The sequence below is a fragment of the Dipodomys spectabilis genome, unplaced genomic scaffold (genome assembly GCF_019054845.1).
Source record: "Dipodomys spectabilis isolate Male_0828 unplaced genomic scaffold, ASM1905484v1 ptg000112l, whole genome shotgun sequence".
Taxonomy (NCBI): Eukaryota; Metazoa; Chordata; class Mammalia; order Rodentia; family Heteromyidae; genus Dipodomys; species Dipodomys spectabilis.
Genome location: NW_024870789.1, coordinates 4,440,857 through 4,463,307, shown reverse-complemented (window position 1 = coordinate 4,463,307; position 22,451 = coordinate 4,440,857). Strand labels below are relative to the sequence as shown.

The 22,451-nt window shown below is 48.8% G+C and overlaps 1 protein-coding gene across 4 annotated transcripts in view; it reads left to right on the top strand.

The window, feature by feature from the left end:
• Nucleotides 1-5,139: 5,139 nt before the first annotated feature.
• The window catches only part of Gtf2i (general transcription factor IIi), a 50,866-nt gene continuing 33,554 nt past the window's right edge, over nt 5,140-22,451 (top strand). For all 4 annotated transcript variants that reach the window (XM_042688096.1, XM_042688097.1, XM_042688095.1 and 1 more), the window contains exons 1-8: nt 5,140-5,243; nt 6,716-6,854; nt 7,934-8,068; nt 9,889-10,072; nt 10,226-10,254; nt 18,123-18,177; nt 18,486-18,529; nt 20,593-20,670. In XM_042688096.1, the coding sequence (XP_042544030.1) occupies nt 5,145-5,243; nt 6,716-6,854; nt 7,934-8,068; nt 9,889-10,072; nt 10,226-10,254; nt 18,123-18,177; nt 18,486-18,529; nt 20,593-20,670 (763 nt within the window). In that variant the 5' untranslated portion in view covers nt 5,140-5,144. The remainder of the gene's footprint in view (nt 5,244-6,715; nt 6,855-7,933; nt 8,069-9,888; nt 10,073-10,225; nt 10,255-18,122; nt 18,178-18,485; nt 18,530-20,592; nt 20,671-22,451) is intronic.

Genomic DNA, 22,451 nt, shown 5'->3' with positions numbered 1-22,451 from the left:
GTGTACGGAGGTTAGGGGTCTCCAGGCGTGTGGAGGGAGCAGAGCTGAGTTTCCATGCATGGGGACCAAGGCCAGGGATGAGGGAGCTTGTAAGTCACCAGAATCCACCCTAGACACACCCTGAAACAAGTAGACAGGCAACATAAGCCGGGAAGTGGGGGACTTTGTGGTAGAGGGGCCACAGGGGCTCCCCAACGCCAGAGTGCACATAGCACACACAGCACAGTGAAGCCAGGAGGTGATGCAGCAGCCTACTGTGCTGACATAACCCATGCTTACCACCTGAGGTGCGGGAACCCCAAGGCCGTGCCATGAAATAAGCATGCTTCCATGTTAAGTGATGAGAAGGGGATACTGCACTAAAACTCAGTTTAAATACACACAAAACCAGCAGTGGCCAAGTGCTGGTGGCTCACGCCTGTCATCCTAGCCATGCAGGAAACAGATCTGAGAGTTGAGGTTCAGCCCTGCCAGGAAAGTCCATGACACTCATCTCCAATTAACCACCTAAGAGCCGGAAGAGGAGCTGTGGTTCAAGTGGTAAAATGCTAGCCTTGAGTGGAAAAGCTCAGGCCCTGGATCTGGGTTGCCGGTGGCTCACGCCTGTAATCCTAGCTACTCAGGAGGCTGAGATCTGAGGATCCAGGTTCAAAGTCAGCCCGGGCAGGAAAGTCCGTGAGACTCTTATCTCCAATAAACCACTAGAAAACCGGAAGTGGCGCTGTGGCTCAAGCGGCAGAGTGCTCCCTTTGAGCTGAAGAGCTGAGGGACAGCGCTCAGCCCCAGAGTTCAAGCCCCACAACCAACAAAAAAGAAAAGAAAACAAAAGCTCAGGCCCTGCCTTCAAGCCCCTCCGCCCCCACAAAACTGGAGAAAGTGTTGCATTAGGTATTTTGGGGGTTGAACTCAGGGCCAGCTTTTAATGCTTGTGCCATGCTTCCCCTCTGTGCGTGTTGCTTGTGTGAGTAAAGCAGTGGCCACCATTGGGTAGAAACGAGGCGTTCCTCAGGATTCTGCCCCCTCTCCCCAGCACCCCGTGCTGCCAGGCGTGCTCCAGGTGAGCCGCACTGCTCTCACAGCACCTGTTAGTGCTGTCTCCTTTGGGGAACCAACCACAAAGGCCAGGGTTACCTGTTGGGGTGTTGGGAGAGTTGTTGGGTAGTGGATAGATGTAGTGCTCTTCTGAGTCCCCTGCCACCTGCACAGCTGTCCTCTGCTCAGTGCCTGTGGGGACTGCTCCCGTGCTGCGCGCTTCCCTCGCCCCTGCTTAACTCCCTTTTCACTGCAGCCGCCACCACAGGGGCCTGAGGAGCTTTCACACATTTCAGGAAATTCACTCAAGACCATGAGAGCTTTGTGCTGATGAGAACATTCACCATATAGGTTCATGTGGACTGAACTTCAATGAAGTCACTGCCCCAGGGCTCCTGGCTCCCATATTGGATAGCATGGGGTTCTGAGGGCTGGTGCCTGAGGCATGCACCCACAGGATGCCCCGTCCCCTAAGGGGCCTCATTTCCTCCTGCCTCCATCCTTCGTGGGAGCAAGTCTTGCCCATTCATGAAGCTGAGATGCGCTGTAGTGCTCCCATGCATTCCTTGGGCCTTGTTGATTTACGTTCTCCCCAAGGCTTCTGTGTTTTGAGTGGTGTGGAAAAAGGAGGAGCTGGTCAGGTCCTGGAGATTTTGTTGTTCCAGCCCCTCCTGGGGCACGTGCCCTCTGCAGCTTTCTTGAGACTGGGGGATGCACCAAGGCCCGGGGTGCCTGGGCCTCCACTGTGCACCTTTTCCATAGCTTTGCTGGTGGGAGGCTCAGAGCAGCAGGCCTGGCCAGGGTGTGTGTCTTCTGTCAGAATGCCTCCATCAGATACCCTGGTGGGAAGGGGTCGAAAGGGAGGGAGAAGTCAGCAGGTGGGCAAAGTGGGCTGTGATAATGATAGGGGGGGCCCTGGACTGGGAAGTGGGTGGGGTTGCCCATCCCCTAGTCATGAGGTTCGTGGCAATGAGGTGAGAAGAAGCAGCATTTGGCAGAAAAATGGTTCTAGTTTCCTCCTGTGCCTCTGAAAGTGGCTACGTGACCTTGCGAAACCACAGCATTCGTAAAATGAGAATGAGCCTCTTGTTTTTCTTGCTGGGAAATGAGAGCTAAATTGAGGTTGTGGGATAATGCTGTAGCCGGTGCGGTGGTTCATGTCTGTAATCTCAGCACTGGCGAGGCTGGGATGTGGCATTTTGATTCCTGATGGAGCTGCACATCTGATGCACATCTGGCAGTTATGATGGGAAGCATAAATAGGAGGATCACTGTGCAGACCTGCCTGGATAAGAAGCAAGACCCTGCTGGGTGCCAGTGGCTCACGTCTGTAATCCTAGCTACTCAGGAGGCTGAGATCTGAGGATCATGGTTCAAAGCCAGCCCAGGCAGGAAAATCTGTGAGACTCTCTTATCTCCAATTAACCACCAGAAGATTGGAAGTGGTGCTGTGGCTCAAGTGGTAGAGAGCTCTCCTTGAGCTCTTCAGCTCAAGGACAGTGCCCAGGCCTAGAGTTCAAGCCCCATGACTGACCCCCCCCCCCCAAAAAAAAAAAAAAAAAAACAGCATGGGGTTTAAAGACTATGAGTATTCAGAAACAGTATATTCTAGCAGCTCTTTGTTGGTCATTTTGACAAACCTACATTTCAATTTCACTTTACTTGGAATTTTTTTATCAAAGAGAAGAGAGTACAACCCAGTGGGTTGGAGGGGCTGGCCTTGCCAGCTCCTAAGCTGTCAGCCTGTGACCCAGATTGTTAGAGAACATACTTTAGTGATCTAGCTATTGGCCTGTTTGTGCATTTTCTGGCTGTGTATGTCCACAGGTATGGGGGGGGGGGGGTGAAGTGTCAACTGACTTTCTTTCATTTATTTATTTATTTTTGGTTGGTCATGGGGCTTGAACTCTGGGCCCGGGCGCTCAAGGTGAGCTCTTTACCACTTGAGCTATAGTGCCACTTCCTATTTTCTGGTGGTTCATTGGAGATAAGAGTCTCATGGACTTTCCTGCCCGGGCTGGCTTTGAACCACAATCTTCAGATCTTAGTCTCCTGAAGAGCTGGGATTACAGGCCTGAGCCACCAGTGCCTGGCTCAGCTGGCTTTTCTTTCTTTTTTTCTTTTTGGTTATGGGGCTTGAACTCTGGGCCTGAGCGCTGTCCCTCAGCTCTTCAGCGCAAGTCTAGTGCTCTACCACTTAAACTACAGCACCACTTCTGGCTCTCTGGTGGTTTATTGGAGATGAGAGTTTCAGGGACTTTCCTGCCTGGGCTGCTTTTTGAACCGCGATCCTCAGATCTGAGCTTCCTGAGTAGCTAGGATTACAGGGGTGAGCCACTGGCGCCCGGCTCAGCTGGCTTTTCTTATAAAGCTTTACCTGTGCAACACTGGATACTTGGGTGTGCACATGCAATGTGCAGTTAGCTTGTGTGATGGATGGCAGGCAGGCTGAGTGGTGGTCTGGGGCAGTGGGGAGAGGTGCACAGTGTGTTAGCCAGTCGTTTTCACATGGTCAGGCCATGAGCACTCCCCCGGCTCTGGTGAAGGGGTGTTCTGGTACACGAAGCTTCAGAATGGATTTCCACCCACCTCTGGGGCTCAGCTTGTATTGAATGCTCAGTGGATTCTTTCTGTCTCATGCTAAAATAGACTATTGCACTCAGTTGGAATGGATATTTTGTGTCTGTGTTGTGTGTGCATGCACGCAGTCCTAAGGCTTGAATTTCAGGGACTAGACACTCTTGCTCAAGGTTAGCAGTTGCTACTTGAGCCACACCTCCACTTCTAGTTTTTTGCTGGTTAATTGGAGATAAAGGTCTCACAGACTTTCCTGGCTGGGCTGGCTTCCAAGCACAGTCCTCAGATCTTAGCCTTCTGAGTAGCTAGGATTACAAGTGTAAGCCACCGGCACCTGGCTAGAATTTTCTGTTTAAGGCCCAATAATCTATATGTGTGCATTTCATAATTTTTTTTAATGTACCATGGACAAGCATTTAGGTTGTTTGTACTTTACTATGTATTTAATTTTGGTGGTACTGGAGTTACAACTCAGAACCTCATGCTTGTTAGGCTGATGCTCCATTGCTGAGCCAGGCCCCCAGGCCTGTTTTTCTCTGGTTATTTTTAGATGGGCTCTTGCTTCCTGCCCAGGTGTACACTTGGGTTGTAACCTGCCTATTTTAGGTTTCCTGTTGTTGCTGGGAGGCCATGCATAAGCACAACAACTGGCTTCCTTCTGTGTGGCTGGAGTCTCATAATGTTTCTGCCTAGGCTAGCTTGGAGCCATAATCCTCCCAATCTCAGCATTCCAGCATTCCTCTTGGGATGACAGGTGTGTGCCTCAGTGCTCATCTGGGTCGAGCAGGGATTCTGGACTCTTCTGCCCAGGCTGACCTTGAACTATAGTCCTCCCATCCACAGCCTCCTAGGTAGTGGGGATTGCAGATGTCAGCCAGCTGTGCCCAGATGCCTCCACCTTTTGATTCGTGAATGAAATTGTACAAATAATAGTTTGGACCCTTGCTTTGAGTGTTTGGAAGTAGAATTGCTGGATTGCATGATAATTGCCTGTTTAAGTTTTAGGAAGTACTCAACTCTGTTCCAATAACTGAACCTTCTCGCATTGTAGCAGCAGTGCACGAGGGGTCCAGTTCCTCTGGGACCCTGTCGGCAGCTCGTCAATCCTTTGGTTCTGTGTTGTTGTTTTTTTTTCAATAGCGTTGGAAATTCCACTGAGGCTCTTGGCTGATCCTCTTATAGCAGAGTTGCAGCTGTCCCTGGCTGTCCTGAACCCTCCTTAGGAAGCAGCTCTTCCCCAGGCTCCAGCCTCACCCTCCTTCTCTTGTGTCAGTGCCAGCAGAACCGAGCTGATACCCTTCTTGGTGGAGCTGTGGTAGATGCACCAATAGGGGAGCCTGTCCTTTTCACAGGCTTGGTGCCCCTAGGTTTAGTCGGGATGGGATGGTAAGCTAGCTTGAGGAAAATGACAGAAGATGGAAAGTTAGGAGGTATTTAACACTGTCCTCGCAGCAAGGAAGATTGTGTTCTGGGGTTAGAGGGCCCCTGGAGCTGTGCCATTCACGTCCTCCTTGCCTCTCTCTCGATCAGGGACCATGGCCCAAGTGGCAATGTCCTCACTGCCCGTTGAAGATGAAGAGTCCTCAGAGAGTCGGATGGTGGTGACGTTCCTCATGTCTGCACTGGAGTCCATGGTGAGTGGCTTCTGCCCCGGGGAGTGTGCGCATGCGGCGGGGGGGGGGGGGGGGGGGGGGGAGGGGGGGGGGGGAGATGATGCAGTTAGGCCTGTGGACAAACTTGTTTTTTGTAAAATAGTAATGAGTTTACAAAAACTGGGTTTTTGTAAAATAGTAATGAGTTTATTTATGCATGTATGCATGCTCTGGATTGAACCCAGGCAAGTGCTCTAACACTGAGCACACCTCTGGCCTCTTTTGAGTAATTTTATTTTGAGACAGGTTTCCTTGAGTTGCCTGACCATCTGCCCTTGGCATACTCCTGCCTCAGTCCCCCAAGTAGCTTGTTTTGGTTTTTAGTTGTGATGAGGACAGCTTTTTCCTGGAATAATTGCTACACTTCACACTTTGTTACCATGTTTCAGTATATGCTTAGCTTATCTAAATATTTCTTTTTAAATTGAATTTTTCTTAGGCAGTCCCCTGTTTTGCAAGTGTTAACACTGCATTTATATATAATATTGGAAGTAACTCAGAACAAAGTCATGTATTTGAGTTAAGCTTCATATACTCTTGTCTACTTTCCTATCAGTTGTCCTTATTCTGCTGTAGTAGTCATTACCTCAGGGCTCAGTGTCCGTGTGAGTGAGTGAGTGTGCGTGTGTGTATGTGTGTGTATGTATATGTACATGTGTATATACTCTGGGGGTTGAACTCAGGGCCTGTGTGTTGTCCCTTAGCTTTTTCTCTTAAGGCTGGTACTCTGGCCACAGCTCCATTTCCAGAGTTTTGGTGGTTAGTTGGAGATAAGATAGTTGGGCTGGATTCCAACCATGATCCTCAGATCTCAGTTTCCTGAGTAGCGGCGATTACAGGCATGAGTCACCAACACCAGCTTCCTTTAACTTTTAAGAATACTGAATTCCATCAGGTGCCAGTGGCTCACATCTGTAATCCTAATTATTCTGAGATCTGAGGATCATGGTTTGAAACCAGTCCAGGCAGGAAAGTCCATGAGATTCTTATCGCCCATTAACTACCCAAAAAGTTGGAAATGGAACTGTGGCTCAAGTGGTAGTATGCTAGCCTGGAGTAAAAAAGCTCAGAAAGAGTGCACAGGCCCTGAATTCAAGCCCCAGGATCGAGTTTCCTTGGAATGTACCTTGTCCTTCTGTGGAAGGTGCGTGGCTTTGGTCCACACAGGGTTCAGCTGGCTCACACCCCTCTCAGCCACTGTTGGGAAGTGCCCTGCCTATGCTGCCCACTGCCCAGCTTAGCAGGCACTGTCTGCTTCTGGACCTTCCCTCGGAGTACCAGGGCTTTCTGCTGCCTCATTTACCAGTTCATTTCTCCTGTTTAAAACTAGGCAATGAGGCAAGACAAGCACATGGCAGTGGGCTGTGCCGTGTGCTTGCACGTGGGCACTGGGCAGCTCTGGGTGACACTTTTTGTACTCCCCATACATAGTGGTGCTTGCTTTTTGCTTGCAGTGTAAGGAGCTGGCCAAGTCCAAAGCGGAAGTGGCCTGCATGGCCGTGTATGAGACTGATGTGTTTGTGGTGGGGACCGAGAGGGGACGGGCCTTCGTCAACGCCAGGAAGGACTTCCAGAAGGACTTTGTAAAATACTGTAAGCAACATGTCTTTTTCTTTTGTATTTTGTAAATCTAAACCTAAGAATTTATAGGTGAGAAATGCCATTTCTTCTTCCTAAAACATAATAAGATTTAGATTAAAAACCAAAAAGACTTTGCCAATGTTTATGGAACAGGTGAAGTATCTGAGCAGGCATATAGGTGTTTTCGTCTTTCCTCTTTTTCGAGGGCATGCTGGGGATGGACCCTCGGCCCTTGCTCATACTAGGCAAGGGCTGTGCCACGGAGCCACAGTGTGACCACCGCCCTCAGCTCTTGTTTCCTCTCCTTCCCCCTTCCCCTGGGCGTTGTGTGTCCTAGCATTGAGCCACAGCTCTGACCCTTAAAGAGCTTCATTTAGCTCTTGCTCTGGAGGTGATGGCTGGCTCCTTAGCTGTATTTTTTCCCCTATAAATACATATATTCTCCCAGTCCTGGAGCTTGAACTTAGGACCTGGTTGCTGTTCTCTAAGCTTTTTTGTTTCAGGCTAGCACTCTACCACTTGAGCCATAGTTCGACTTCTGGCTTTTTGGTGGTTAGAGATAAGAGATCTCACAGACTTGCTGACTGGCTTCAAATTTGTAATCCTCATGTCTCAGCCTCCTGAGCAGCTATGATTACAGGCATGAGCTACTAGTGTTCAGCTTGCTCTGATTAATTTTAAGGTAAGGTTCTCACTTTTGTCTAGTTTAGTGGTTATTATGTTGGACTTTGCAAATCTAGAGTTATTTGGTGATGACCTTCTCAGATGAACAGGTGTAGCTGACGAATTATTCTTACTGCTTCTTTTTTCACCAGCTAATAATCTGATGTGTTTCTAGTCATAGCTATGCTTACTTCCGAGTTGGATGCGAGCCATTTATATCCTTGAGGATTTGACCATATAAGATGTCTCTTATTCCTTCCCTTTGTGTTTCTCACATGTGAGCCGTGTGTCCCAGTCAGCCCCAGCACTCTCCCTCCTTTGTGTTTTATAGCAAAGCATAGTTGCTGCCAAATAGAACAAAACATTCTTGCTGAAAGGCAGATGCTGCGGTGCTGGGTCTGAGCCTTTTCTTGGTCAATTCTTCACAGGCGTTGAGGAAGAGGAGAAGGCGGCCGAGATGCATAAGATGAAGGTGGCTGGCCAGGGAAGCCGGATGAGCGTGGATGCTGTGGAAATTGAAACTCTCAGAAAAACAGTTGAGGACTATTTCTGCTTTTGCTATGGTAAAAGATCATTGTGTGCCGCGTTTCTCACATGTCGCTGTGTCCTTGCAGTCCTGTGATGCATCTGTACCCACTGTGCTGACTACTGTGCAGGCCGAGGGGACAGCCATTCCTCCTTTTAGAGGCCAGCATAGCCGTTAGACCCCGTGTCCTGCAAAGCCACCTGTGCGAATTGAGTCACAGGAAAAGCCAGTGGCTGGCTGGGAGAGGAGGGAAAGTTGAACGGTGGGATCAGGCCTTCTGGTTCCTGTGGGTGTAAATGCATTCACACAGGAACTTCAGTTTAAAAATGTCCTGGTGCTTTGGTGGCAGTAGCATCTGTCAGGCTGTATTGTAGGGATGCAGAATGTGTTAGATGTGAAATCAGGCTGTGCTACTATTTAGGTTTGATTTGGTTCCCCAGGCTGGACTGGAGCAGTCTATCCTTTGGCCACAGTCTCCTGAGTGTGTTGGGATTATAGTTGCACTCTGCTATGCCTGGTTAAAGATGTACCACGATAAAAACAGAATAGTGGGAGGTGTAGCTTAATGTGTGCAAGGCCGTAGGTTGATTTTCAGTGTTGAAAAAAAAGTTACAGGCAGATTGGTGTAATAAACTGTCTGCCTTTCTGCTCCTCTCTCTCTCTCCTTTCTCTTTCTCTTTTTCTCTTAAGCTTGCTCACCTAGCACTTATCATTTGAGCCCAATTCCATTTTTTTTTTGACGTAGCATCTCACAAAGTTTGCTCGTGCTATTTCTTTTTTTGTTTGTTTGTTTTTGTTTTTGGCCAGGCATGGGGCCTGAGCTCTGGGCCTGGGCGCTGTCCCTCTCTTCAGCTCAAGGCTAGCGCTCTACCGCTCGAACCATAGCGCCACTTCTGTCTTTTTCTGCTTATGTGGTGCTGAGGAATTGAACCCAAGGCCTCATGCATTCAAGGCAAGCATACTACCACTGAGCTACCTTCCCAGCCCATGCTCAAGCTAGTTTGAACTTGGATTCTTCCTCCCTTTACCTTCTGTGCTGTGTCCTGTTAGAAATTAGCTATTTTTACGTGTGTGTGTGTGTGTGTGTGTGTGTGTGTGTGTGTGTGTTCGTTCGTTCGTTCCAGGGCTGGGGCTCTCAGCCTGGTGGTGCCTGAGCTTTTTTCTCAAGGCTACTGCTCTGCCATTTGAACTACAACTCAAGTTCTGGCCTTTTGGTGATTAATTGGCAATAAGACTCATGGACTTTCCTGCCTGGGTTGGTTTTGAACCATGAGCTTCAGATCTCAGCCTCCTGAGTAGTTATAATAACAGGCTTGAGCCACCTGTTTTCCTTATGGTTTTTATGTTTTGGGTTTCTTTTTGTTGTTCTTGTTGTTGTTTGCTTTTAGCCAGTTCTGCAGTTGAACTCAGGAGTTGGACACTGTCCATGAGCTTCTTTGGCTCAAGGTTAGCACTCTACCACTTGAGCCACAGTGCCACTTCTGGCTTTTTCTGTGTATGTGGTACTGAGGAATTGAACCCAGGGCTTCATGAATGCTAGGCAAGCACTCTGCCACATTCCCAGCCTTTCCTCAAGTTTTAACATTGATTTATTTAGTGTAAATAGGTTAAGATTCGGAGAAATGGAAAATGAACATTTCCTGCTACATGCAAGAAATGTGAATGAAAGACTCCCCTTTCTTGTGGGTTTGATGTGCTTACTATTTGGCTCTTTCATTTCTGCAACCCTAGCTCAGCGGCATTGGACTGGCACACGCTTGAGCTCAGTTTTAAATGAGACGTGGCGGGGGTAGTGTGCGCTGTCTGGCGTGGTGCTGAGACGCTGAGTGTGGCGGGGTTTGTCTCTTCCTCCATCAGGGAAAGCGTTAGGCAAGTCCACCGTGGTCCCTGTCCCCTACGAGAAGATGCTGCGGGACCAGTCTGCTGTGGTGGTGCAGGGGCTCCCCGAGGGGGTGACCTTCCAGCACCCCGAGAACTACGATCTGGCCACCCTCAAATGGATTTTGGAGAACAAAGCAGGGATCTCGTTCATCATTAAGAGGTGAAGTGTGCTCCCTTCTTGGCCAGTGTCAATTCTTCTCAAAGACCAGCAGAACTTCTTTACGATATTTTAATGAGGTGTCATTAACACTTAGGCTTTAAAATAGTTCTGTGTATTCATACATGCTGTTTTGTTTGTTTTCTTATGATGCAGGCCTTTCCTAGAGCCGAAGAAACACCTAGGTGAGTGTGTGCATGTGTGTTTTGTTTCTGAGAGACCTCTCCCTTCACACCACAGGACCCCAAGTGCTCTTGGGTTTCTTGAGGCTCTGGCAGAGCCAAGACTTTTTTGGTGGGGGTGGGGGAGTAGTCATGGGGCTTGAACTCAGGACCTGGGTGCTATCCCTGAGCTTCTTTTGTTCAAGGGTAGCACTGTGCCACTTGAGCCACAGTGCCACTACTGGCTTTTTCTGAGTAGTTTATTGGAGGTAAAGGTCTAATAGACTTTCCTGCCTGGGCAGGCATTGAACAGTGATCCTCAGATCTCAGCCTCCTGAGTAGCTAGGATTACAAGTGTGAGCCACAGGTGCCTGGCTCAACCAAGACCTTTTAGTTGGTAAAGAGGTCACAAGGTGAAAAAGAGGCCACTTATGACACTTTATGACAGAGGCCTGTCAGAGCCTTAGTGCAACCCGCACACATTGACTTGCACTACTGTGGAATTGCCCTGCTGGTGATAGAGCCAGCCTGGCACAAGCCTGGATACTGAGGGTACCACAGCTGTGTACAAAGCTGTGACACTGTCATATCTCCCAGAGTGACCAGGACAGCCCAGCAATGACACTGGCACACCTCCCAGAGTAACTGGGACAGCCCTAGGAACAGCCTAGAGAAAGACTCTGGGCCTTCAGTGGAAGTCCTGCTTCTGAGGTTGGAAAGGCTCCGAGCCAGAAGCTCAGGATGTGGTCCTGAGTGGGAGCTATCCTGCAGGTTGCTTTCAGAGACCCCTGGCTGTTGCATTGTGAGAATGAGAGGGGCAAAGGTGACACAGGGAGCCAGGGTCACTGGAGACTCCTGTTTCGATGGTGCAGTGTTTGCATTCAGAGCCACATCCCCAGCCCCTGTCACTGGGAACCTCTTAACTGTGGAAGAATGAGAGGGAAAAAGTGCATACACATAGACTTCGTTTCTGTTAAACCTTTTTCTTTAAAAAATTTCAACATGTTGAAAATAATTTTTTACCTGCTTTATTAGGGTGTAGTTAACACATCTTAAAATGAACCCATTTTAATTGTACAATTCTATGAGTCTTAGGAAATGTTAAGAATCTAAGCCGGGCGCCGGTGGCTCACGCCTGTAATCCTAGAGCTACTCAGGAGGCTGAGATCTGAGCATCGGTTCAAAGCCAGCCTGGGCAGGAAAGCCCGTGAGACTCTTAGCTCCAATAAACCACTAGAAAACCAAAAGTGGCACTGTGGCTCAAGTGGTAGAGCGTTCACCTTGAGCTGAAGAGTGCAGGGACAGCACCCAGGCCCAGAGTTCAAGCCCTATGACTAACCTCCCCCCCCCCCAAAAAAAAAAAAAAGAATCTAAAAATCTAAAAAGCAAGTGCTACAGCACTTGGCTGGTGTGGGAGACTTGCTGGGTTCCATCCCCAGCACTGCACAGATGTGATGCAGCTTGGGCTGGCCTCAAACTCGATCCTCTTGGGGGACTATAGCTACATAAACTGGGCTCTCTCTGTTTCTTTTTCTTTTTCTTTTTCTTTTTTTGGTCCAGTTGTGGGGCCTGAGCATTGTCCCTCAGCTCTTCAGCTCAAGGCTAGTGCCCTACCATTTAAGCCATAGTGCCACTTCCGGCTTTTTTCTTTTTGCTTATGTGGTGCTGAGGAATCAAACCCAGGGCCTCAGGCATGCAAGGCAAGCGCTCTACCACTGAGCCACCTTCCCAGCCCCTCTCTGTTTCTTGTTAGATGATTGGCAAGTTCTTTCTCTAATTCCATGACATCTCTTAACTTGCTTTAAGATTGACTGAAACCGATTTTATTCTTTGACTCTTTATGCTTTGATGTTTCATCCCATAAACCATTACTTGGGAGCAGAGTGGGGTGAGCACTTGTGTTGCTTGCCTGTGGGCCCGGTTTGATTCTTGGGACCTGGAAAAAACAAACCAGCCCCCCAACATTGTTTAACCCATTGTCTTGAAGATTTCTTTTGCAAGTCTTACAGCTTTAGCTCTTGTAGACAGACCCATTGCTCTGTTGCTGAGCCAGCCCAAGTCTGCAGCCTGCAGTGGGTCTGACTTAAAGCTGACATGTCCCAGGTGAGACTGTGCATTCATCTTTTGTGGCTGTCCACTTGTTCCAGCGTTTAGTGCATGAAAAGTACACCCTTCCTCCTGGGTTGCCCTGGCAACTTGGAGGGGAATCAGCTGACCCTGACTATGTCTGTCTGGGCTTTTCCATAGCAGCTCATGCAGTGTGAGAGTCAGGACAGCACCCCCTCCACTGGTCCCTTTCTTGCCCCTCCTCTGTCTGAGGGCCCTTCTTTCTTTCCTCTGTTCTGGCTAGAGTCAGCATCCATTGGAAGGGCTGATGGTTGGCCCTGCACCAGGACTAAAGGAGGCCAGTGTGCTGTGAGCTGGGCTCCAGTTGACACAGATGTTTACATTAGAGTGCAGATGGATGGATTGCAGCTTGCTTTTCATTCCTGGCTGTGTACATTTGGGACAGCACGGGGGATGTGGACCGTGTACAGGTCATAGAATGACCTTGTGTGTCCATTTAACACTTTTGTAGTAAGTTCTCATGCTTGGCAGGGAGCCAGGCCTCCAAGCACTGAGCTGTACCCCAGGTCCTCTTTGATTTTATTAACTTATTTTTCTTTACTTGGACGTAGTTTAGATTGGTGTCCTCTGCCATTGGCATTTGTTTTTGAGACATGGGAGGGATCTGGCTTGTTCTGTCATGGGTGAATGCTCACGGCTACTGGGCCATCCAGGCTGGGGCTGCAGGCCTGGACTTCATTACCAAACCTGACTTAGTTGAGAAGTCAGGAGGCTCATCCCAAAGTCCCAGGGTGCACCTGCAGTTGGTATATGCGTTCCAGACCAAGAGTGTCTTCATTGCCCTGGGTCTCCCCAGGCTGACATTGAGGGCTTCTGCTGACCCACTACCTTCATTTGCCTTTTCTAGATTGTTCTATAAATGAATCCTAGTGTGTAGACTTCTGATGCCTTGTTTTTTTTTTGATCGGTCATGGAGTTTAAACTCTGGGCGTGGGTGCTGTTCCTCTGCTCTTCAGCTCAAGGCAAGTGTTCTACCACTTGAGCCACAGAACTACTGGTTTTCTGATGGTTTATTGGAGATAAGAGTCTCATGGGCTTTCCTGCCCAGGCTGGCTTTGAACCGTGATCCTCAGATTTCAGCTTCCTGAGTAGCTAGGATTATAGGCATGAGCCACCAGTGCCCAGTTTACCTTGTTCTTGTGAAATGCATCCATGTTTCGTGGAGCCATAGTTCATCCTGTTTTCCTACTGAACAGTACTCTGATTTAGTCCACATTTATATTATGTGTATTATTCTACTGTTCTGTTTTTTGAGACAGGGTCCTATTTGCTATATAGCCCAGGAAGTCCTTGAACTCACAATCTTCTTTTTTTTTTCCTACTCTGCAACTTACTTTTTATTGAAAGAATCTTATGAAGGATTTTTTAAATTTAGCCATCTATTCAATGGCAAAGGTTTAACTGCTTTTTCACATGTAACTAATATGAACTGTTTTCTCAACAAGGAAATCCTGATCAGAAAAAGATGACATGCCACATAAATTGTTTTTTTTTTTTTTTTTGTCGGTCGTGGGGCTTGAACTCTGGGCCTGGGCGCTGTCCCTCAGCTCTTCAGCTCAAGGCGAGCGCTCTACCACTTGACCTACAGCGCCACTTCCGGTTTTCTGGTGGTTTATTGGAGATAGGAGTCTCACGGTCTTTCTTGCCCGGGCTGGCTTTGAACCGCGATCCTCAGATCTCAGCCTCCTGAGTAGCTAGGATTACAGGCGTGAGCCACCAGCACCCGGCAAGTGTTTTTTTTGTTTTTGGTTTTTTTTTTGGTCGGTCATGGGGCTTGAACTCTGGGCTTGGGCGCTGTCCCTGCGCTCTTCAGCTCAAGGCGAGTGCTCTACCACTTGAGCCACAGCACCACTTCGGTTTTCTAGTGGTTTATTGGAGATCAGAGTCTCACAGACTTTCCTGCCTGGGCTGGCTTTGAACCTCGATGCTCGGATCTCAGCCTCTTTAGTAGCTAGGATTACAGGCGTGAGCCATCGGCTCCCAGACTAAATTAAGTGTTTTTAATCAAAAAAGCTAACCAGTTGTCTAGTTACATTTCTCCACCCCAAGCCCTACATAAACTTGGTAGTAACTGAATCTCTAGGCAACATATTCAAAGTTGAGATTAAAAATTAGGTGAAAAGAGAGTCCTCAGGTCCAATTAAGAGCCCTGCTTCATACATACCAGTGGTCCTGGCTAGACTCTAGACAATATACTAAAAAGCCCACTAACAACATTAACTTCAAGTAGCCTTTTTCCAGTTTCCAATTTGTGAATAAAGATATAGTTTGTTAATTCTTGTTGCAACCCTTGTTGCAACTTGTTTTATTTACAATGCCAACTTCTGCAAGCTTAACTAAAGTTAACTAGACAATAAACTAGGCAGAAATTGCTCTACAGAAAGAGAGAAATCCTAAAATGCCACTTTCCACAGAGAACCCACAATTGTTTTATTCAGAAAAGAGAAGCTTTCACTCGGACTAGAAGAAACTCAGCCAAAGTTTGGGATGTGTATTCAAACTACACATGCAATGAGGACAATATTACGCTAATACAATTGATGTGCTGTTGCATTTGTCTACTGTTGCTCTAATGTTAACGATTATAAACAGAGCAGTGCAACTAGTATTTGGAACAATCCTTGTAATGTTACAGTGTCAGGCACATTTCACATCTGTTCACACCACTGGTTCTCTTTGCGTACCTGGGCTTCCTCCTCTTCAGTAAAGTTGTTCTTCTTTTTTTTTTTCTTGTTGGTCATGCGACCTGAAATCTGGCCCTGGACTCTGGCCCTGGTCGCTGTCCCTCAGCTCTTCAGCTCTAGGCTAGCACTCTACCACTTGAGCCACAGCACCACTTCCGACTTTTTTGGCTTATGTGGTGCTGAGGAGTCAAACCCTGGCCTCTTGCATGCGAGGCAAGCACTCTACCACTGAGCCACCTTCCCAGCCCCATCTAAATTCTTTTTTTGTGATTAAGTGATTACATAATTTCCCAAATTTCACAGTATTGTGATGCTTAGTTAAAAGTCACAAACACATTCTCACTTTCATGGGGCAAATTGTCTATCGTAGTCCATAACATTTATGAGTTCTGTGAGCTTTGTAATATAGTTATTTCTCTTCCAGTAAAGTTGTTCTTAATGTTGAAAGTTTTGCGAATCTCCTCAGGAGTTTTCTCCTTAATCATATTGGCAACAGTCTTACCTGTGACATCAAGCAAACCTTTGATGTCTAAGTAGTTTGCAGCCAGAATAAGTTCAAAAGATGTTCCTTGGTCAACTTTCAGGAATTCTTGGTCCCAAACAGGAATATCATCTGTACGCTTTTCTTTGTTCTCATCATCCCCTGGAGGAGGAGGATCATCCTTGTGGTGGGTGCACCACGGAATGACCTTTTTAAATATTGCTGTGTTATCATGTGGTAGAGGAACTGGGTCATCATCTCCTTCATCATCCATTCCCAAATTTTCGAACATGATCTTGATGATCACAGATTGTTTGGCAATTTCTTTTTTTTTTTTTTTTTTGTCAGTTGTGGGGCTTGAACTCTGGGCCTGGGTGCTGTCCCTCAGCTCTTCAGCTCAAGGCGAGCGCTCTACCACTTGAGCTACAGCGCCACTTCCGGTTTTCTGGTGGTTTATTGGAGATAGGAGTCTCAAGGTCTCTCTTGCCCAGGCTGGCTTTGAACCGCGATCCTCAGATCTCAGCCTCCTGAGTAGCTAGGATTACAGGCGTGAGCCACCAGCGCCCGGCTTGTTTGGCAATTTCTATATCAACTTCAAATATTTCTCCATCAGAACCCTGCAACTTAATTGAAGGCATGGTATTTGGTCTCGAAAAGACGGCGGACAGGAGTCTGCCAGGAGCGAGGCAGCATCCACGCAAGCAGAAGAGAAAGACAAAGACAAGGCCACTCGCAATCTTCTTTTTTTAACCTTGCGGTTGCTGGGATTATAGATATATGTAACCTCACTCCACCGCACCTGTTACAGACACAGCATAATTTACTCACATATCTGGTGATGGAAGTTGGGGTTCTCTTGGATATTACACTAAGGACTGATCGCCTGTTGGGTTATAGGGTTTTTTTCCCAGTGCCAGTGAATAGAACCCAGGTCCTTGTACATAACCCCATGGGTTTACTTATTTGTTTAATTAGCTAGTTCTGGGACTTGAACTCAAGGTCTTGTATTCCTTCTTCCTCCTCCTCCTCCTCATCCTCCTCTTCTTTTTTTTTCTTTGACCAACATCCTGGGGCTTAACTCGGGGCTGGGACACTGTTCCTGAGATTCTTTTACTCTTCTACTTGAGCCGGAGTTCCATTTTTGGCCTTTTTTTTGGGTAGTTTATTACTGATAAGAGTCTCAGAGTAGACACACAAGTATACTTTACATCTGCCACCATAATCATTGCCATTCCTACAGGAGTAAAAGTATTCAGCTGATTAACCACACTACATGGAGGCAATATCAAATGATCACCAGCCATACTCTCAGCGTTAGGCTTTATTTTCCTTTTTACTGTGGGACGATAAACAGATACCGTATTATCTAACTCATTACTTGATATTGTTCTTCATGGTACATATTATGTAGTAGCCCATTTCCACATGTCTTATCAATGGGAGCAGTATTTGCAATTATAGGTGGTTTTGTCCATTGATACTATTTACTGAATACACCCTCAATGACATATGAGCTAAAGTTCACTTTACTATCATATTTATTGGTGTAAACATAACATTCTTCCCTCAGCATTTCCTAGGACTAGCAGGGATACCACGACATTATTCAGGCTACCCAGATGCTTATACTGCATAAAACACCGTATCATCAATAGGGTCATTTATCTCACAGCTATGTCATCCTAATAATTTTTATAATATGAGAAGCAATCTCATGGACTTTTCTGCCCAGGCTGGCTTTGAACTGCGATCCTCAAATCTCAGCCTCCTGAGTAGCTAGGATTACAAGTGTGAGCCATTGGTACCTGTCAGCCTTCTACTCTGGCATAACTTTTTGGCTTGGCTGACATTCTATCCCTTGAGCCATGCCTCCAGTCCTGCTCATTGCTGCATAGTTTGGGATGAGTTCTTATCTTGTAGCCCAGGCTGGCCTAGAATCCATGATTCTCCTGTCCCCGCACCTCACATAAAATGCATCATTTTTTTTTTTTTGGCAGTCGTGGGGCCTGAACTCTGGGCCTGGGTGCTGTCCCTCAGCTCTTCAGCTCAAGGCTTGTGCTCTACCACTTGAGCCACAGCGCCACTTCCAGCTTTTTTCTGCTTATGTGGTGCTGAAGAATCAAACCCAGGGCCTCCTGCATGTAAGGCAAGCACTCTACCACTGAGCCACCTTCCCAGCCCCAAAATGCATCATTTTAAAGTATTCAGTTCAGTAGGTTTCTTGTTTGTTACTATTTAGAGCATTTAGTTTAAAACTGGCTTTGTGTGGATTCTTTAACTAGCTATACAAAAGAGTTGACATTCAACAAAGGAGTTTATGCATACAGTGAATCTTGAACACTGCCTCCCCTTCCTTCATTCTCCCCTTCAGCTCAGTGGATTTATTAGTATATTTACAAATTGTGCAACCATTTCCATCATCCCCACAAGAAACCCCCCCCCCCCCATTATCTTGCCAGCTCTGCCACTAGAGGTCAGAGTTGGTTCTTCATGGTGGCTGCTCACTGACCTGGTGCCTCACTGCTTGTGGCTCTGCAGTTAGTCATGATGTATTAGTCAGAGGCGAAGGGTTGAAGCCTTGTTCTTGTCTTTGTGCACAGGTGGTCGTGTGATGGTGCCAGACGTGGAAAGGTCGATTCTGTCTCCGGGCGGCAGGTAAGCAAGGTGGGGCTGTGGTCACAGAGCTGGAGCGGGAGACAGCGTCTTGGCCTGACTCTGCAAGCACATCATCCGGGAGTCTTGCACAAACTTGATTTGTTTTGTTTGGGATGGCGTCTTACCAGCCCTGGCTGGTCTCAGACTCTGTCCTGGCCTCAGCCTCCGCAGTGCTGGGATTGAGGTGTGTGCCCCAATACCTGTCCTTCGGGCCTGCTAGGCATGATGCAGTATTGTCTAGGTTTATCCTCAAGCTGTGTGAGTGATTTCCCCATGGCAGAGTCTGACCAGCTTCCTTCTTCTTCCAGCTGTGGCCCCATCAAGGTGAAAACGGAGCCCACAGAAGACTCTGGTACGTGTGTGCTCTGATACTGGGTGTAGCACTTGGGTGTACTTGAGAAGTGAGTGCTCCCTGCCTGTAAGGTTGCACTCCACGCTGCCGGCTAGTCGTGTGGCATTGTTCGCTGAGGTGCTGTTGGCTGTGCACATGAGCTGCGGCACAGGGCCTTCTAGATGATAGAATTGACTGCTCTCCCCCTCGCATCCATCTGCAGACCACCATGCCTGGCCCACCTCCACCCTCTCTTTCTCGTTCTCTCTCTCCCCCCCTCTCTTTCTTTCTTAATTTATTTCGTTCTTTCTTTCTTCTGTCCTGGGGCTTGACTCTGGGCTTGGGCACTGTCCCTGCGCTCTTCAGTTCAAGGTGAGCATTCTACGGCTTGAGCCACAGCGCTACTTCCAGTTTTCTAGTGGTTTTTATTGGAGATCAGAGTCTCACGACTTTCCTGCCCAGGCTGGTTTTGAACCGCGATCCTCAGATCTCAGCCTCCTGAGTAGCTAGGATTACAGGCGTGAGCCACTGGCACCCAGCTTCCTCCACCCTTTCTCTCTCCACTCATTTCCTACTTTGGAAGAAAGCTGTTTTTGGCATTCATTCCCTTTTGGGTATAAATGGAGTTTAGTAAGTATTAGCTCCTAGGGGCTGTTGCTCTTTTTTTGGTAGCACAACATTCACCTGTTTCAACAGGACCTACTAGATTGAGTTCAGGTTTGTTTGTGGTTCTGAGGTTTGAACTTGGGGCCTTGGGCTTGCAAGACGGGTTCTCTGCTGTTTGCCACCCCTTCAGCAGAGACTCAGCCCTTGTGCAGTGCACAGTGATGTCCCCAGACCTCGTGGAGGGAGTGCCGTGCTTCGGTCCTCTGACCGCCAGTGGTCGCCACCTGGAAGTGTGGTGAGGGACGCCAGCTGTTTCCGCTCGCTCCGTCTACCTCTGCCCAGCTCTGCCTGTTTTTGTTTTTTTTTTTTTAACTTGCTGAGCCAAAAAAAAAAAATTGTTCAAGGCTGGCGCTCTACCACTCTGGGCCACAGCTCCGCTTGTGGTTTTCTGGTGGTTCATAGGAGGTAGAGATCCTCAGATTTCAGCCTCTTGAGTAGCTAGGATTACAGGCATGAGCCTCCGGCACCCGGCTGCTCTGCCTGTTTTGCCAGGAGAGAGAGTCATTAGCATCTCACTCCTGATCTCAGGGTCATTCCTCTGCACCCTGTCTCCTTGGGCTAGTGACATGTGGCTCCACCATACCCGCCTTTGCCTAATGTTTTTATTGGTGGTGCAGAGGTTTGAAGTCGGGGCCATCTCTCAGGCCTTGCCTTCCAAGTGGGGAGGCTGTTAGGCTGGTACTGGAGTCTGAGAGGCAGAGAGGGCCTGGGCTCTGGTAGCAAGGGGCACCACACACTGGTCTGTGGGAAGGTGCTGATGAGCACGCACAGGGGAGCAGGGTGGAGTTGTGCTGGCCCTGTGTTGTACTTCCTTCCTGCCTGCCCCTTCCCGGACTGTGCCTTCCACCAGGGACCCTGAACTCCTGGTCCTCTGCCTGCCTCAGCCTCCCTGGAGCTGGGACTGCAGGCATGCACCACCACACCCCGTTCTGAAAGTCCCATTTTCTCAGAAGGAGTTTATGTAACTAGGATAAACTAGTTACGTGGGCATATAACTAGGTTAAAATGTGAGAAGTGTGTGCATGTGTGGATCTCCCCACACTGCAGAGGGAAGGAGGGCCACATGCCCAGCTCCTGGCCTCTCTAATCGCTTCCTTCTTTCCCCCTCTGATGCCAGGCATCATTGGAGTGCATTGTCCACCCGCTCGGAGCTGTGATGGGTAGCAGGCACAGCTGTGCAGAAGGCATGCTGGGCCCTTGTTAGCAAGAAGGGCTTTGCTGTAGGAGATGTTCTCCTGGGTTCTAAGCTCAGTGCTTTGGGCCGTGTGTGTGCTGTGCTGAAGTGTGCTGGGGATGCGTGTATGTTGGGCATGGGCCTGTGTGTGGGCCACACTGTGCACTGGTGCTGCTTCTTTCCTTACACTTGCCTGGCATCCGTTGCGTGTGCTTGGCTAAGGACACATTTCCTGCTTTGCCAGGAATCTCCCTGGAGATGGCCGCCGTTACAGTGAAGGAGGAGTCTGAAGATCCTGACTACTACCAGTACAATCTGCAAGGTAAGCGCTGCCCTCCCGCCACGCGGGGCCCGCATGAGACTCGCGCTCTGCCTTTCCTCGTCCTGTGTCAGGTGGTTTGAACGCTGATGACAAAGGTAAAGGCTGGGCTTCTCGGCCGGGCTTGTACGCTGGGCTCCCCAGGCGTGGAGCAGCCACATCCATTTCCTGGTACACACTGACTGTCCTGATGCCCGTCACGTGGAAGTCTATGTCTTGCATACTGCCATCATCGTGTCCATCATGTCTTTGTGTCGTCCTCCACCTGCTGTCATTTCCTCTTCCATTTCCTAGACATGATAGCATGGTGCGGGCCTGTGGAGCAGGCTGGCCCCTTCGGAGGCGGGGGCTGTGTCCTGGTGGAGCCTTGCAGTACTCTGGGTGCACATGCACTGCATGGACTCCATGCTGTCCATTTGTCTGCTGGTGGCCATTTGTTCTGATTTGGGTCCTAGTTGTCAGGAGCGACTAGACATTTGTGTAAGATTTGTGTGGCCAGTTCCTTCTTGTCCATTGAGGAGACATCTAGCGATGGCCTTGCGGGGAGATGCGGGCACTGAGTGTTTCAGGTAGCATGTGCAAGAGTCCTGGTGGTGCCACCTACATTCTGGCCGGCATGGGCATGTCCTGGCCAAGAGACCACTGTGGTTCTGCGCCCCCATATGTGTATGCCTGCACCCCCATGTGTGTTTGCCTAGTGGATTTCCTTTCTTTAAAAAGTGCTCAAATTTATTCTGGTTTGTGAGTGTGTACGTTGTTAGGTTGTACCTTATTGGATTTCATGTGTAGTGCATTTGACTAGTGTACTCACCCATACGATGTTAGAAACTGCATGACGGAGTGGAGGACTCTGGGATTTCTGCAATTGAAAGGTTGAAGTCTTAGCCGGGTGTGGTGGCACATGCCTGTGACCCCAATTTCTTGTGAGGCAGAGATCTGGAGGAGCATAGTTGGAGGCCAGCTGGCCCCAAACAGGAATTCCTCTCTCTGGTGTAGTTGTGTGACGTTGGTGTACTTACGGTATGTAGGTTTCTAAAATGCTTGGCAAAAGTGAGATACAGGGCTTATGGCATGACCCAAATGGTGGAGCACCTGTCTAGCAAGTACGAGGTCCTGAGGGCAAACCCTAGTACCACCAAAAAAAAGGGTGGGGTGAACTTGGTTTAAAGCTGCCTACTTCCTGGTAATCTGCCCAAATGTTACTGGTCCATGTGCACACTCCCCACCTTCCCAAAATACCATGTAGGAGTAAGGAAGGCGCCGTCCAGTGTCTTTCGACCTGTGACCAGCGCCTGGGAGACTGAGGAGGCACAGAGGCTCACACCCAGGTACTTGGAGGTTGAGGCCAGGAGGCCAGCTAGGCCAAGAGTGAGACCACTGAGCTGGCCGTGGCGGTGCATGCTTGTCGTCCCAGCCACGTGGGGAAAGTAATGTGTTGGTGAGGCTCGGTGATGCTGGTGTGCACTGGGGGGCCTGCGCGTGTGGATTGCAGTGCAGGAAGCAATGCGAAGGGTGGCCCAGGGCTTGGCAGAGCCCAGCGTTTTGGTTTGTGTCTGGCTTAGGTGGCTGTGGTGGGTTGCGTTGCTTCTGTCTTAGTGTGGTGAGTGGTAGGTAGGCGCAGCTCTGGTGTGGTGTGGTGCGGTGTAGTAGGGTGCGGACTGGCCCGGCTCCATCCCTCTTCCTCCTCAGCCTCACTGTCCCGTCCTTGCCACCTCATCCTGACTCGTCAGAGGCCATTGTCATCCGCGCATGGAGGCGTGTGGTGGGGGCTCCCGGCGTCCCTC